General features: G+C 48.5%; 1 protein-coding gene across 1 annotated transcript in view; it reads left to right on the top strand.

The window, feature by feature from the left end:
- prkcsh (PRKCSH beta subunit of glucosidase II) overlaps positions 1-16,115 on the top strand; it is a 95,636-nt gene that overhangs the window by 24,648 nt on the left and 54,873 nt on the right. The window contains exon 7 of the mRNA XM_080216617.1: positions 14,283-14,367. Coding sequence (XP_080072743.1) covers positions 14,283-14,367 — 85 coding nt within the window. The remainder of the gene's footprint in view (positions 1-14,282; positions 14,368-16,115) is intronic.

Here is a 16,115-nt window from a genome sequence, read left to right as displayed (position 1 = left end):
TCCTCATTTAATGCTGGGAAAATGTCAGTGGGTCTGACCGCATCTGTGGAGACAGAATAGAGCCAACGTTTCGAGTCTGGATGACCTTTCGTCAGAGCTGAGAGCAAGGCGATATCAGCAGAGATTTATACTTGGAGGATGCATGGGGAGTTGGAATAGGGCAAAGGGTATGTAAATGAGAATATTTGTGGTATTGTCACTGGACTAGCAATCCAGAGACTCAGCGTAATGTTCTGAGGGACCTGTGCTCAAATCCGGTCATGTCTGATGGTGAAATTTGAATTCATTAAAAATTTGGAATTAAGAATGTACTGATGACCATGAAACCATTGTCGGAAAAACCCATCTGGTTCCCTGATGTCCCTTTGGGGAAGGAAATCTGCCGTGGAACTCCAGAGCCACTCTCAACTGCCCTCCAAAGGCAACTATGTATGAGCAACTCCAGTCCCACTGTGAAGTGATTGACTCTTTATTGCCTATCACCAAGGGCATTTAATGCTGCTCAGCCAGCAACGCCCACATGTCATTAATGAATTTTTAAAAAACCTGCTGATTCTCTTTTCCCTTAGCTTTGACAAAGGGTCACCTAGACTCGAAACGTCAGCTCTATTCTCTCCCCACAGATACTGTCAGACCTGCTGAGATTTTCCAGCATTTTCTATTTTTGTTTCAGATGCCAGCATCCACACTGTTTTGCTGTTGTATTAAAACATTCCTCATGTCACACCTGGTTTCTTTGGCCAGTCACCTGTTATGTCTGTGCCCTCTGGTTATTATCCCTTCAGCCATTGCAAACAGTTTTTTTTACACACAGACACACACACAGACAGAGACAGAGGCGTGCGCGCACGGAGACAGAGACAGAGGTGCGCGCGCACGGGTGCCCCAAATCCTTAATAGCTCTTTGGGGAAGTGCTGGAGGGCGACTGGCCACCCACTGAGTTGTACAGAAATGAGCCCCGTTTGTCCCTGTGTAATTGTCTGGTGACCACAAGCCCTCCAGCACTTTCCAAGGAGCTGTTTTCTTCCATAATTCTCAGTGGAATGTACCACAGTAGGAGTGCATTGCAGCACAGTCTGAAACATGCAGATATGTAGCAGTGTCAGTAGGTGGCAATCTAATGTGGATAACGGGGCTTTCACTTCCAGGCTCCCCATTGTCTGATATGGACTTTACCCCAAAGATAAGCTAAGGAATATTTGCACATCAGTGGTCCAGAAACCCAACTTCCCCGGGGCAATTGCATTCTGCTGAGAACCATCTGGGGGAAAAAAGTGATTTAAATAGCTAAGGTTCCACTAGTAGTTACTCTGAAAATGTTAGAGGAAATAAAACCTCTTCTAACATTTGTGCAACTATGTTAAATATCCAGATTAATTCCCACATGGGAATCCCATATACCCCTGACCGCACCCTCCCCAATCCCCGGGAGCCAAGGTTCCACTAATAGTTACTCTGAAAATGGTAGAGGAAATAAAACCTCTTCTAAATGCTGGAAAATCCCAGCAGGTCTGGCAGCATCTGTAAGGAGAGAAAAAAGAGCTGACGTTTCGAGTCCAGATGATTCTCCAATGCTGGAAAATGCTGAGATTTTCCAGCATTTTCTTTCTTGGTTTCAGATTCCGGCATCCACAATAATTTGTTTTAACTGCCGCTGTCCCCCCTCCCCTCTCCCTCCACACATGGGATTCCCCTCCGTTCCCTGATGCCTCACTACCTCCACAGGACTACCCCCACCTATGAGTCTGAACCATAGCCCAGACCTTGCTGGACACCTTCATCCCCCCCATGACCGTCACCCCAACCTGGCTGGATGATCTGGCAATTGTCCCATCTCCTTCCCTCCCCAACCCTGATATTCTCTCTCGCACGCGCGCGCGCTCTCTCTCTCTCTCTGTCTCCTCCACCGCCCTGTACGTTTCAAAGACTTCAACAGGGCCTTCGGCCCACCAAGCCTGTGCCGATCTCGTTCTCCTATCTAGACCGCTAGTCTATATCTCTCTATTCGCCGTCTGTTCCTGTATCTATCCAGATAAATCTTTAATGTGTCTGCCTCAACCATCTCACTTGGCAGTGCATTCCAGGCCCCCGCTACCCTCTGTGTAAAAAAAAAACTTGCCCTGCACATTTCCACTGAACCTTTGCCCACTTACCATGAACTTGTGCCCCCTTGTAATGGTCATTTCTGCCCTGGGAGAAAGCTTCCAACTGTTCACCCTTTCCATACCCCTCATAATTTATAAACTTCTATCAGGTCACCCCTCAGCCTCTGTTTTTCCAGGGCGAACAACCCTTGTTTATTCAATCTCTCCTCATAGCCAGTACCCTTCCTGCCAGGCAACATCCTGGTAAACCTTCTGTACTCCCTCCAAAGCCACCATGTCCTTCTGGTAGTGTGGAAGAGATTTTGGTCTAAATGCCCAAGGTATTAAATTCAGGACATTACTTGTTCCTAGAACCCTTACAGTACAGAAGGAGGCCATTCAGCCCATCCAGTCTGCACTGACCCCAATCCCAACCAAGCCCTCTTCCCATAACCCCATGCATTTACCCTAGCTAGTCCCCCTGACACTAAGGGGCAACTTAGCATGGCCAGTTCACCTAACCTGCACATCTTTGGACTGTGGGAGGAAACCGGAGCACACAGACACAGGAAGAACATGCAAACTCCGTACAGACAGTGACTCAAGCCAGGAATTGAACCCGGGTCCCTGGTGCTGTGAAGCAGCAGTGCTAACCACTCTGCCACCCACGAGTTTTTCCTAGTTTCAGTTGGATCTTTAAACCTGCCTGCTTTATTGTAGCTAGTCCTCCTTCACTCCAACTGGATATTAGAATCATAGAATCCCTGCAGTGCAGAAGGAGGCCTTTTGGCCCGTCGAGTCTGCACTGACAACAATCCCACCCAGGCAGGCCCTATCATTGCAACCCCCTGACTGTAAGGGACAATCCCACCCAGACCTGTTCCCTGTAACCCCAAGTATTTATCCCGCTAATTCTCCTAACCTATACATCTTGGGACACTAAGGGGTAAGTTTTTCACTCAGAGGGTGGTGAGTGAGTAGAAGAGGCAAACTCGCTGGGGTCTTTTAAGAAACTTCTGGATGAGTACATGGGATTTAATGGGATTGAGAGTTATAGATGGGCCTGGTAGGTTTGGATATGATCGGCACAACTTGTGGGCCAAAGGGCCTGTTTGTGCCGTAGTGTTCTATGTTCTATTTAGCATGGCTAATTCTGTAATCTTGCTCAGCCTGAGTTGGAGGTTTGGCCGAAGCAAGCATGGAAGGAATTTGGCATGGGCAAGTGGGGAGGTAATGGCCATTCCCTGGAAGTTACGACTCCAATTCGCCCCTTTTCCTCCTCGCCTGAGTCACCATTTGATTGTTACTCCTCAGCTGTGGTCCCAGTTGAGGTAAACTGGCTCGATGTCAGTGTTTTCACTCAGCATTGTGCCTGAGTGGTGGTACAGGAGCCTGGGGAAGATTCCGTGTCGACCTTGTTCAGCCTTAAATTTACAGGCTCACAAAAATAAAATAAAGGCCTTGGACGTTGAAGAAGCTGGCTGCACATGAGCAAAATCTCAAGCATTGCCCGACACAGACCAAGAATTGAACTCTGGGCTCTTCTGCTCACTCTGATTTAGCACACTAAGGGCCACCTTCAGCCATGAGGGCATTTGGGAGTAATGTTTTGTGAGTAATATTTTTACAGTGTGACCTAAAGATGCGCTGTTGAGTTTGCATACATAATGGTGGCATGGTGGCACAGTAGCACTGGTATCTCAGCGCCAGGGACCCCGGGTTCAATTCCAGCCTTGGGCCACTGTCTGTGTGGAGTCTGCACCTTCTCACCGTGTCTGCATAGGTTTCCTCCGGGTGCCCTGGTTTCCTCCCACAGTCCCATAACGTACAGGTTAGATGGATTAGCCATGCTAAATTGCCCTTATTGTCGAAGGTTGTGCAGGTTAGGTGGATTGGCGGTTGCTAGATTGCCCTTCAGTAATTAGGGTTATTAGTGAGGTAAATATGTGGGATTACGGGAAAGAATCTGGGTGAGATGCTCTGTTAGATCTGGTGCAGGCACAATGGGGTGAGTGGTAGCCTCTTGCACTGTAGGGATTCTATGAACAGAATTTTGAGTCGAATATAACTCTTCTTTGGAAACCTTTCCTTCTCTGGCTCCCCATGTTATGCATTGAGTGAGCATGGGATGCTTGTTGTTGGAGTGCACAGGACATATTTTGGTTATAGCTAGCCTTCTAGTTCTGTCTTGTGCCTGCCCGCGTTCCTCTATACACTTACATTTTGTTTGTATCAAAGGTGCAAGTCACAGATAAGACCTCGTGATGTATCTGTTCCTGAATCCTTTGAAAACAAACTATTTGTCTAAATAGCTACAGTTGTTTACTTCAAAGAGAGATTTCTCGAGGCTTCCTGATTACTACTTTCGAAATCTTTGTGTTCGGTTTATTAACCATTACCTTTCCATACTATTGTTAACAAACATCTTTGCCTTAACTTAAGTGACCAGCAATAAAATAATAAAACCAATTACTGAGGGTGCTGGAATCTGAAACCAAAAGTGAAAATGCTGGAAAATCTCAGCGGTCTGGCAGCATCTATAAGGAGAAAAAAAGAGCTGATGTTTTGAGTCCAGATGACCCTTTTGTCAAAGCTCCGTAGATAGTCGACTGGGGACAGAAAGGCCAAGGAAGGGAAGGGAACTGTCTGAGATGGACCAGATGAAGGCGATAGAGGGATGGAAACTGGAAGTGAAGTTGATGAATTTTTCAAGGTCTGGACGAGACCATGAAGCAGTACTAAAATAGTCATTAATGTACCGGTAAAGGAGCTGTGGGAGGGGACCTGGGGAAGCCGGGAACAAGGAACGTTCTACATACCCCACAAAAAGACAATCGTAGCTAGGACCCACCTGGGTACTTTTTGCTACCCTTTGATTTGGAGAAAGTGGGATGAGTTAACGGAGAAGTTGTTCAGAGAGAGAACAAGTTCAGCCAGGGGGAGGAGAATGGTAGTGGATGGGAATTGTCCAGGCCTCTTTTCACGACAAAAAAAAGCTCTCAGGCCATTCTGATGTGGGATGGAGACATAGAGAGATTGCATATCCATGGTGAATGGGAGGTGGTTAGGGTTTCGTGTTTTATTCACCCATGGTCCATGGCATAGGAACGTAGGAATTAGGAACAGAAGGAGGCCAATCAGCCCTTCGAGCCTCCTCCGCCATTCAATCAGATCATGGCTGATCTCTCCCTGGTCTCAAATCCACCTCCCCACCTGTTCCCCATATCCCTTTAACTCCTTGAGGAGTAGGCCATTCAGCCCCTTGAGCCATTCGAGAAGAACCATGGCTGATCTGTTTAATTTAGAACTCCACATTTCTTTTTCTATTCATTCATGGGATGTGGGTGCTGTTTGCCAGGCCTATCCCCGAGGGGCATTTAAGAGTCGACCACATTGCTGTGGCTCTGGAGTCACATGTAGGTCAGATTGGGTAAACATGGCAGACTTCCTTCCATGAAGAGTATCAGCAAAGCTTTTGCAACAATTGACAACTTGTGTTGAATTCAGATTTCACCATCTGCCATAGTGGAAGTTGAACCCAGATCCCCAGAGCATTACCCTGGGCATCTGGGGTACAAGTCCGGTGACAATACCATTACACCACTGCCTCCCCACCTACCACCAATAACCTTCAATTCTCAGGCCTGATAAGAATCTGTTTGTCTGCGCCTTAAAAATACTCAGTGACCCCGCCAAGCTGTTCTTTCTCCTCTGGCATCCCAAGGCAGTCTTGATTAACGTAGAGTGCCTACAGTGCAGGAGGAGGCCATTTGGCCCATTGATCCGCACCAACCACAATTCCACCCAGGCCCTATCCTCATAACCCCATTTATTTACCTTGTTAAATCCTTGACACTGAGGGACAATTTAGCATGGCCAATCCACCTAACCCGCACATCTTTGGACTGTGGGAGGAAACCCACACAGACATGGGGACAGTGTGCAGATTCCGCACAAATAGTGACCCAAGCCAGTAATCGAGTCTCCGGCACTGTGAGGCAGCAGTGTTAACCACTGTGCCACCGTGCTGCCCTCCTAGTCACAAAAAATCAAGGAGGAGGGTGCCGCAATGTCACCAGCAACTTGGGCTCCCGAATGATGGGGGTGCTGTTTTTAAAGGGCAGGCAGTGACAGACCTCTCCTCCCTGCTGGGGATTGTGTGCTGCCGATGGGTTCTGTTCTCCGGGGCGGGGGGGACCTGTCTAATTCAGCACACCAGTATAAATGGAACGTGCCAGAGGTAGGGGGAAGGGGCAGCAAAACTATCATTGTGGAGGCGATGGCCCAGTGGTTTTATCGTTAGACTATTAATCCAGAAACTCAGCAAATATCCTGGGGACCCAGGTTCGAATCCTGCCACAGTAGATGGAACTTGAATTCAATAAAAAAAAATCTGGAATTAAGAATCTACTGATGACCATGAAACCATTGTCGGAAAAACCCTTCTGGTTCCCTAATGTCCTTTAGGGAAGGAAATCTGCCATCCTTACCCAGTCTGGCCTAGATGTGTCTCCAGAGCCACAGCAATGTGGTTGACTCTCAGCTGCCCTCCTGCTGTCCCAACCAGCGATGCCCATGTCCCATGAAGGAAGAAAAAAAATCTACATATTCAAACATGTGTAAAGTGGGACTTCTGAAGTCAGGATTCCTGTGATGTTGGCTGGTGTGGACAGTCGAGTGGGGAGGTCCAGCTCTCTTTAGACTCTTGCTTGATACTCCACCGTTCTTAGCCACCGAAAACATGGGGCTCAAAATCTCCCCCCTCCCCCTTAACTCCCCGGGGGGGCGTCCAGCATCAAACTGCTCCTCTTCGCAGCACCTTGCCCCTTTCTGCTCATGACTTAATTGCTTTCCATGTAGATCCGCAGAGATGGGCCTTATCCTGTGGCACTATCCCTGGGTTGTGGGTCTAGATGGCAAAATCTTGGCGACTGCTTTGACCGTGGAGGATGTCATGGCTGATCCCGCGTATTGCCTCAAGTCACAGACACTGCATAAGAATCAGGATTGGCCACAGAGCTAGCCCCCCTCCCCTCTCAACCTCTCAGACCCACTGGACAATTGTCATGACTCGATTGCTGGTGTCGTGTGTGTGCAGATGACCATCCCTGTCCCATTTAGGAGATTGAATCTGGGGACGTTCCAGTTTATTAAGTTTGAGTTTATTTATTAGTATCACAAGTGGGCTTACATTAACACTGCAATGAAATTACTGTCAAAATACCCTAGTCACCACACTGTGGCACGTGTTCGGGTACACTGAGGGAGAATTTAGCATGGCCAACCCACCTAACCTGCACATGTTGGAACACGAAGGGGCAATTTAGCATGGCCAACCCACCTAACCTGCACATCTTTGGACACTAAGGGACAATTTAGCATGGCCAATCCACCTAACCCGCACATCTTTGGACACTGAGGGAGAATTTAGCATGGCCAATGCTCTAGGGACCTTGGGAGGAAACCCACACAGATGCAAGGAGAATATGCAGGCTCTGCACAGACAGTGACCTGAGCCGGGAATCGAACCCAGGTCCCTGACCCTGTGAGGCAGCAGTGCTAACCCACTGTGCCACCATGCCACTTCCAGGTTCGTGTGCTGTGCTTTACTCCTTACTGAGCCACCGGGGGAGCCGTCAGCTGCATTTCCTAAGCGGATACATTACACATCTGCCCACATGGTGGTGCTGAACCCTGCTTACTTGCACATCTGACAAAATATTACCGTTCAAAATATCATCTTCCCTTTCTTTTTGTAATCAGCGATAAAAGTCAGAATGTTTTGTGAACTCGGCTTGAAGATGATGTTGCCTGTATCTTCACAGGATACATAGCAAATGAGTTAGTTTCACTGACATAATCTTGCGGCTTACTTTACTCTTATCTCTGGAGCTGATGTTCAGCTCTGTCCTGTTATCTGTGCAAGTTAGATGCAAATGCCTTCTGCAGCCTTATAGATAAAGACCTGCTTGGGTAGAGCTGTTTCAAAGTGCCTTCAACATCCAGCAACAAAATAATATCCCCAGCCCCCACCCCCCACAACCCACCCATTTGGCAAACCATGAACAGATCAGCAAGTGTCTTAGTCTGTCTGCAGTAGGCCATTGCGCTGACTTTTCCTTTTTATTCATGGGATGCAGCTGTCACTGGCTGAGCCAGCATTTATTGCCCGTCCCTGAGGGCATTTAAGAGTCCACGACATTGCTGTGGCTCTGGAATCACATGTAGGCCAGACCGGGTAAGGGCAACAAATTTCCTTCCCTGAAGGACATGGAGGGAGGCGATGGCCTAGTGGGATTGTCGCGTGTCTATTACTCCAGAAACTCAGCTAATTTTCTAGGGAATCCAGGTCCGAATCCTGCCATTGTGGTTGTTAGAATTTGAATTCAATCTAAAAAAAAAATCCGGAATTAAAAATCTACTGATGAATGTGAAACCGTTGTCAATTGTCGTAAAAACCATCTGGTTCGCTAATGTCCTTCAGGGAAGGAAATCTCCTGTCCTTAGCCAGTCTGACCTACATGTGACTCCAGAGCCACAGCAATGTGGTTGACTTTCAACTGCCCTCTGAACAAGGGCAATGAGGGATGGGCAATAAATGTTGGCCCAGCCAGTGGCGCCCATGTCCTATGAATTAAAAATAAGATTGATAGAATCATAGAAATCCTACAGTGCAGAAGGAGGCCATTTGGCCCATGGAGTCTGCACTGACTATAATCCTATCCTTGTAGCCCCCACATAACCCCTAAGTGGCAATTTATCATGGGCAATCCACCTAACCCGCACATCTTTGGTGTGTGGGAGGAAACCGGAGCACCCAGAGGAAACCCACACAGATATGGGAAGTACGTGCAAACTCCACACAGTCACCCGAGACCCAAATCAAATCCGGGTCCCTGATGCCGTGAGGCAGCAGTGCTAACCACTGTGCACTGTGTTTGTATTTCTAAACAGACCTGCCTCAGTCACCTGATCAAAGTCATCGCTGCCGCCTTCACCTTTCGGGGCGGCAGTTGTTGGTGAACTGCTGGAGTGGAGGATTGAGTTGCCTTTAAGAGCCGGCACCTGAGCCCAAGGCTGCGGGAAACGGCCTTGAACTCCCTCCCCGATCTGCGTGGCTTCCTTTTGTAGCATTTTCCAATTCAGTTTTCGTCGCCCTTTCTCTCTTGTGCTGGCCACAGCTGTTGCGACACTGCCTGTCCTTGACATGGCAGTGTACGATGAAGAGTATTCATGCTTAGAATCCTACAGTGCAGAAAGAGATCATCTGGCCCATCGACTCTGCACCAACCACAATCCCGCCTAGGCCCTATCCCCATAAGTCCATGCATTTACCCTAGCTAGTCCCCCTGACACTAAGGGGCAATTTAGCATCGTCAATCCACTTACCCCGCATATCTTTGGATTGTGGGAGGAAGCCCAAGTGGACATGGGGAGAATGTGCAGACTCCGCACAGACAGTGACCCAAGCCGGGAATTGAACCCAGATCCCTGGCGGTGTGAAGCAGTAGTGCTAACCACTGTGCTACTGTGCTGCCCTGGTTTTATCCATTATTAATTGTTGGAAAAACCCATCTGGTTACTAATGTCCTTTAGTAGGAATCTGCTGTGCTTACCTGGTCTGGCCTACGTGTGACTCCAGAGCTACAGGAACGTGTCTTAACTGCCCTCCAAAGGCAACTGGGGATGGGCAATAAATGCTGGCCAGCCAGCGATGCCCATGTCCCGTGAATAAATAAAAAAAATTAGTGAACCAGATGGGATTTTAATGACAAATTGACAACAGTCTCAAGATCATTGTTAAACTTTTAATTGCAGATTTTATATCATTGAATTCAAATTTCACCGTCTGTTGTGGTGGGATTTGAACCTGGGTCCTCAGAGCATAACCGTGGCTCTCTGGCTTACCATTCCAGCGACAATACCACTGTCCCATGCCTCCTTTGATTGGACGCGTATATTTGGAATCTCGCCAGATTTCATAAGCTGGCGGGTTAGCCATCTTGCGCAAAGGGTGGCAGGGGGTGGAAAGTGTTGGGTGTGAAGGGTTTAGGGTGTCTGTTGTAACCCTTGACTATCTGTGTGGAGTTTGCACCTCCTCCCCGTGTCTGCATGGGTTTCCTCCAGTTTCCTCCCTCCCTCCCTCCGGAGGTGTGTGGGTTAAGGGCATTGATCATGTTAAACTATCCCTTAGTGTCCGTGGATGTGTAGGTTAGGTGGATTAGCTGGGTAAAGGCATAGGGTTATGGGGATAGGGCCTGGGTGGGATTTTGGTGAGTGCAGACCTGATGGGCTGAATGGTCTCCTTCTGCACTGTAGGGATTCTATGATGAGAAGGTATTGGCAAAATCCTGGTAACCCCTTCTGTGTCGCTTTAGTTGGGTATCGATTAAAGACTAATTGGGAGGGGGGGAGCAGTGGGAATGAGTTTAAATTGTTGCATAAAGAGGCAACACAGATCTGATGGGCCGAATGGAGTCCTCCCATGCTGAAACGGCTCTTGATTTGATTGCAATCTTACAGGAATGATTTTACAGAGAGGAAAGAAAAGTGAAACCTGTTTGAGAGTTGCCAATCACTTTTTTAAAGAATTCTGTCACACATTGGGCAAACTATGGTAGTGTGGACATTCATGTTAGACACATTGCTCTTTACATAATTATAAATTAGAAATTTCACCCCCATGATACTTCCCACAGGATCTCCACAGTTCAGAAGTATAGCACAATGACACAGTGGTTAGCACTGCTGCCTTACAGTGCCAGGGACCCAGGTTCGATTCCCGGCTCGGGTCACTGTCTGTCTGGAGTCTGCACCTTCTCCCCTGTGTCTGCTTGGGTTTCCTCTGGGGGCTCCGGTTTCCTCTTACAGTCCGAAAGACGTGCTGGTTGGGTGCATTGGCCGTGCTAAATTCTCCCTCAGTGTTCCCGAACAGGCGCTGGAGTATGGCAACTAGGGGATTTTTACTGTGACTTCATTGCAGTGTTAATGAAAGCCGACTTGTGACATTAGTAAATAAATAAACTTTAATCTAAACTTCAAACTTTCGGCTCATTGAATCTGCACTGACTATGTCAGCCTTACCCAGACCCTCCGCCCCACCCTATCCCTGTAAGCCTGCGCATTTAACATGGCTAATCCATCTAAACTGCACATCCATGGACACTAAGGGGTAGTTTAACATGATCAGTGCACTTGACCTGCACATCTTTGGAGTGTGGGAGAAAACTGGAGCACCCGGCAGGGATGGGGAGAATGTGCAAACTCCACACAGTCACCCGAGACTGGAATCAAACCCGGGTTCCTTGTGCTGTGAGGCAGCAGTGCTAACCATTCTGCCACCGATGCACACTTCATTTCATAGAATCCCTACAGTGCAGAAGGAGGCCATTCGGCCCATTGAGCCTGCCCTAACCACAATCCCACCCGGGCCCTATCCCCATAACCCCATCCATTTACCCTGGCTAATCTCCCTGACACTAAAGGGCAACTTAGCACAGCCAACCCACCTAACACGCACATTTCTGGACAGTGGGAGCGAACGGGAGGACCTGGAGGAAACCCATACAGACACGGGGAGAACATACAAACCCTGCACAGAGAGTGACTCGAGGCTGAAATTGAACCCGGGTCCCTGGTGCAGTGACCCTGTTCAAATTTAGGCCTCAATGTCTTTTCAGGTCCTCCCAAGGCGTTTTCGAGGATTTTCTGCAGGTTTGGCGGATTGGCCATGCTAAGTTGCCCCTTAGTATCCAAAGATGAGCGGGTTAGGTGGATTGGCCATGGTAAATTGCCCCTTATTGTCCAAAGATGTGCGGGTTAGGTGGATTGGCCATGCTAAATTACCCCCTAGTGTCAGGGGGATTAGTTAGGGTAAATGCATGGAGTTATGAGGTTAGGGGCTTTTGGGATCGTGGTCAGGGCAGGCTTGATAGGCCGAATGGCCTCCTTCGGTAGCAGGGATTCTGATTGGGCTACAGTGAAAAAATATTGAATAGCCACTGTGCCGTCTTGCTTGCCCTCTTTGTCTACTTTTGCTTTGCTCTCCTTTTTCTGTCTTCACGGGGTCCTCCTCTCTTCTCATCCCTCTTCGTCCTGGCCATGCCTTTTTTTAAATTTGTGGTCCCCCCCCCCCGCCGCGCCGTCGATCGCCCCTCAGTTGGGCAGGGAGCTTTGCAAACAGCCGGCCACCTCTGTCTCTGAATGAACAGCTCCGATGCTCCAGACGACGGCGTCTTGTGCAAAGAATGGGGGCTTTGGTCGGTAAAGTGCGTTCCTGCAGCTTAGCAGAGACAGGTTACTACTGTTTCACTCTTTGTTGTGCCAAGACCTTTACAAAACCCAGCGACTGATTTTTCTCTCCTCTTAGCCACAATCTCCCCTGCCCTCTCCCCCATCCTTCCTCCCCCCAATTTAACTCAGAAAATGGAAATCACAGCCACTGGTGAGAGGTTCTCTTGCTCACATCAAATTAGAAAAAAAGCCTCCAATCCTTGCGTGACGCCGGTGTTCCAGAAAACGGCAAGCAGCTTGCCAGCTGATAAATAATTCATGTGAGCAAATTATTTTTAAACTTGTGTCTGAACCGTCACTCCACAGTGCAGGGAAGATTGGACTCAGCACTGTGGTGTAGCATGTCTCTGCAGAGTGGGTAATAAATGCCTGACGAAACACAGTTGGTGCAGTAAAATTTGGGGAGGGGGTGGGCAGGGGAGATGGTGGGGGGGGGAGCGGCAACAGTAACAACAACTTCACGCTTTTAAATTAATTAAATTTCCCATGGCGTGACTGACAGGAACATTTACAAAATAAAATATGTCACTGTAATAAGTCCTCGGAGGCAGACGTCCCTTCACCAACATCCTTTTATTTACAAGCCTGACAACAGCATACGGAGTGTTTTCAGTGAGTGGTTGACACTAGGAGCGCCAGAGGAACTGACGCTCCTGACTCAGTGCAAAGTAAGCAGCTCCCGGATTGGCCCCTCCATTTGTCCCTTAACCAGGGAGTTTGTATTTCTAAACAGACCCGCCTCAATCGCCTGATCAAAGTCATCACTGCCACCTTCACCTTTCGGGGCGGCAGTTGTTGGTGAACTGCCGGAGTGGAGGATTGAGTTGCCTTTAAAAGCCGGCACCTGAGCCCAAGGCCGCGGGAAACGGCCTTGAACTCCTTCCCCGATCTGCGTGGCTTCCTTTTGTAGCATTTTCCAATTCAATTTTCGTCGCCCTTTCTCTCTTGTGCTGGCCACAGCTGTTGCCACGCTGCCTGTCCTTGACATGGCAGTGTACGATGAAGAGTATTCATGCTTTCGAATGTCGACAAAAGGCTGTTTCATTTAGGGCAATTTCTATGATGGCTCACTCAGATATATTGTACTCCAAGCTGTGACTCAAATTGTTGACCTCCGTTGCAATAAAACAGAAGCTTGTAGAATCCCTACAGTGCAGAAGGAGGCCATTCGACCCATCAACAACAGTCTACACCGACAACAATCCCAACCCTACGCCCTATCCCCACAACCCCACGCATTTACCCCGCTAATCCCTCTAACCTACACAACCCGGGACACCAAGGGGCAATTTATCATGGCCAACCAATCTGACGTGCATGCCTTTGGAGTGTGGGAGGAAACCGGAGCACCTGCAGGAAACCCACACAGTCACAGAGAGAATGTGCAAACTCCACACAGACAGTGACCCAAGCTGGAAATCCAACCCGGGTTCCACTGTGAGGCAGCAATGCTAACCACCGTGCCGCCTACTTGTCCTTAGGAAACAAACGCGCACGATGTCAGGTAAAAGCGGTCCTGACTTACGCGTGCAGTCAGTGTTGATAAACTTGTGGGGCTTAGTCACATATTCCCAAATTTATATGGGGTGGCTCAGTGGTTGGTACTGCTGCCTCACAGCACCAGGGACTCGGGTTCGATTCCCGGCTTGGGTCACTGTCTGTGTGGAGTCTGCACGTTCTCCTCGTGTCTGTGTGGGTTTCCTCCGGGTGCTCTGGTTTCCTCCCACAGTCCAAAGCCTTGCTGGTTAGGGTGCATTGGCCATGCTAAATTCTCGCTCAGTGTATCCGAACAGGAGTGTGGCGACCAGGGGATTTTTGCAGTAACTTCACTGCAGTGTTCATGCAAGCTTATTTGTGACACCAATAAATAAACTTTAACTTCAGCATCCTTTTTGTTTTGACAGAGGTCCAAGCTGCACGTAAACTGGAGAAGGAGAAAGCCAAGGCTGCTGAAGCCTTCAAGGAGCTGGATGATGATGAAGACGGCTTGTGAGTGGCTTCCTTTTCCCCTTTGCGTTTTATTTTTAAAAAATCCTGCTCAAATGCTTGTGTTGCTCCTATGTCCTCGTTGAGTTGGTGGCACTGATCTGCTTCCCTGATTTCCCAAGGTTTCTGCTCTGAGTGACGCGCTGCTCCCAAAGTGGCAGCAGTGCTTCTTCCTGCTGAGTGTTTGCGAATTCTCTGTGTAACCTTTATCAGGAAAATCACCAAAGCTTGGGTCTTCCCCCACTTGCTGCCTCAACCTTTCTTCGAATCCCTTGGCCTTATGAGCATACTTTTCAAACTTAATAATGTGGAGTTGCTGGCGTGGGTACAGTAAGGAGTCTCTCAATACCAGGTTAAGGTCCAACAGGTTTCTTTGGTAGCATGCGCTTTCGGAGTGCTGCCCCTTCATCAGATGAGTGACTGACGAAGGAGCGGTGCTCCGAAAGCTCGTGCTACCAAATAAACCTGTTGGACTTTAACCTGGTGTTGTGAGATGACTTACTTTTCAAACCAGGTTGGTCATGATTCTGGCCTTGGGTCACTGCCTCTGTGGAGTTTGCACTTTCTCCCTATATCTGCGTAGGTTTCCTCCCACACTCCAGAGATGTGCGGGTTAGGCCATGATCAATGCGCAGAGTTTTGGTTATGGCGGGGAATTGGGCCTTGTTGGAGTGTTCTTTTAGAGAGTTGATGTGGGCTTGATGGGTCGAATGGCCTGTTCAGCCCACCGAGTCTGTACTGACCACAATCCCACCCAGGCCCTTTTCCTGGAACCCCACGCATTTACCCTGCTAATCTCCCTGGTGCTAGGGTCAATTTAGCATGGCTAATCCATCTAACCCGCACATCTGTGAGAGGAAACTGGAGCACTTGAAGGAAACCCATACAGACATGGTGAGAATGTGCCAACTCCACACAGAGTGACCTGAACACGGGTTAGAACAAAGAACAAAGAAAATTACACACCGGAACAGGCCCTTCGGCCCTCCAAGCCTGCACTGACCATGCTGCCCGACTGAACTAAAACCCCCTACCCTTCTGGAGACACTATCCCTCTATTCCCATCCTATTCATGTATTTGTCAAGGCGCCCCTTAAAAGTCACTATCGTATCTGCTTCCACTACCTCCCCCGGCAATGAGTTTCAGGCACCCACCACACTGTGTAAAAAAAATCTGCTTCGTATATCTCCTTTAAACCTTGCCCCTCGCAGCTTAAACCAATGGCCCCTAGTAATTGACTCTTCCATCCTGGGAAAATCCACTGTGTCCCTGCCTCTCGTAATCTTGTAAACTTCTATCAGGTTGCCCCTCAACCTCTGTCACTCCAGTGAGAGTTCCTGGTGCTGTGAGGCAGCAGTATGAACCATTTGTGCCATCCAGGTCAGGATGGTATGGAGGGGGAGCTTGCAGGTGGTGGCAGTGTTCCCTCATGTGCGTGCTGTTCTTGTGCTCCTGGATCAAAGAGGTTGCGCATTTGGGAGCCACTATTGTTGATGTCAAGTATTTTATCTTGAAGAGGAACGAGCCCAAATAGCATAACTCCTTCAAGTCACAATTATACCTAATTAGAAAGAAAACCTTGAGCAAATTCTAGAGGGGAAAAAGTCTACCATCTTCTGTGCCGCCTATTAAATTTACGACCTTTTGCTTCAAAGACTGGAATCGAAAAAGATAATGAAGAGTGGAATTTGAGAACTCTAATACGAAGGGTGGCACGGTGGCCCAGTGGTTAGCACTGCTGTCTCACAGC

Source organism: Carcharhinus amblyrhynchos, chromosome 33 (genome assembly GCF_965287045.1).
Source record: "Carcharhinus amblyrhynchos chromosome 33, sCarAmb.v2.hapA, whole genome shotgun sequence".
NCBI lineage: Eukaryota > Metazoa > Chordata > Chondrichthyes > Carcharhiniformes > Carcharhinidae > Carcharhinus > Carcharhinus amblyrhynchos.
The sequence above is the reverse complement of the archived record's forward strand: the minus strand, read 5'-3'. Positions and strand labels throughout refer to the sequence as shown.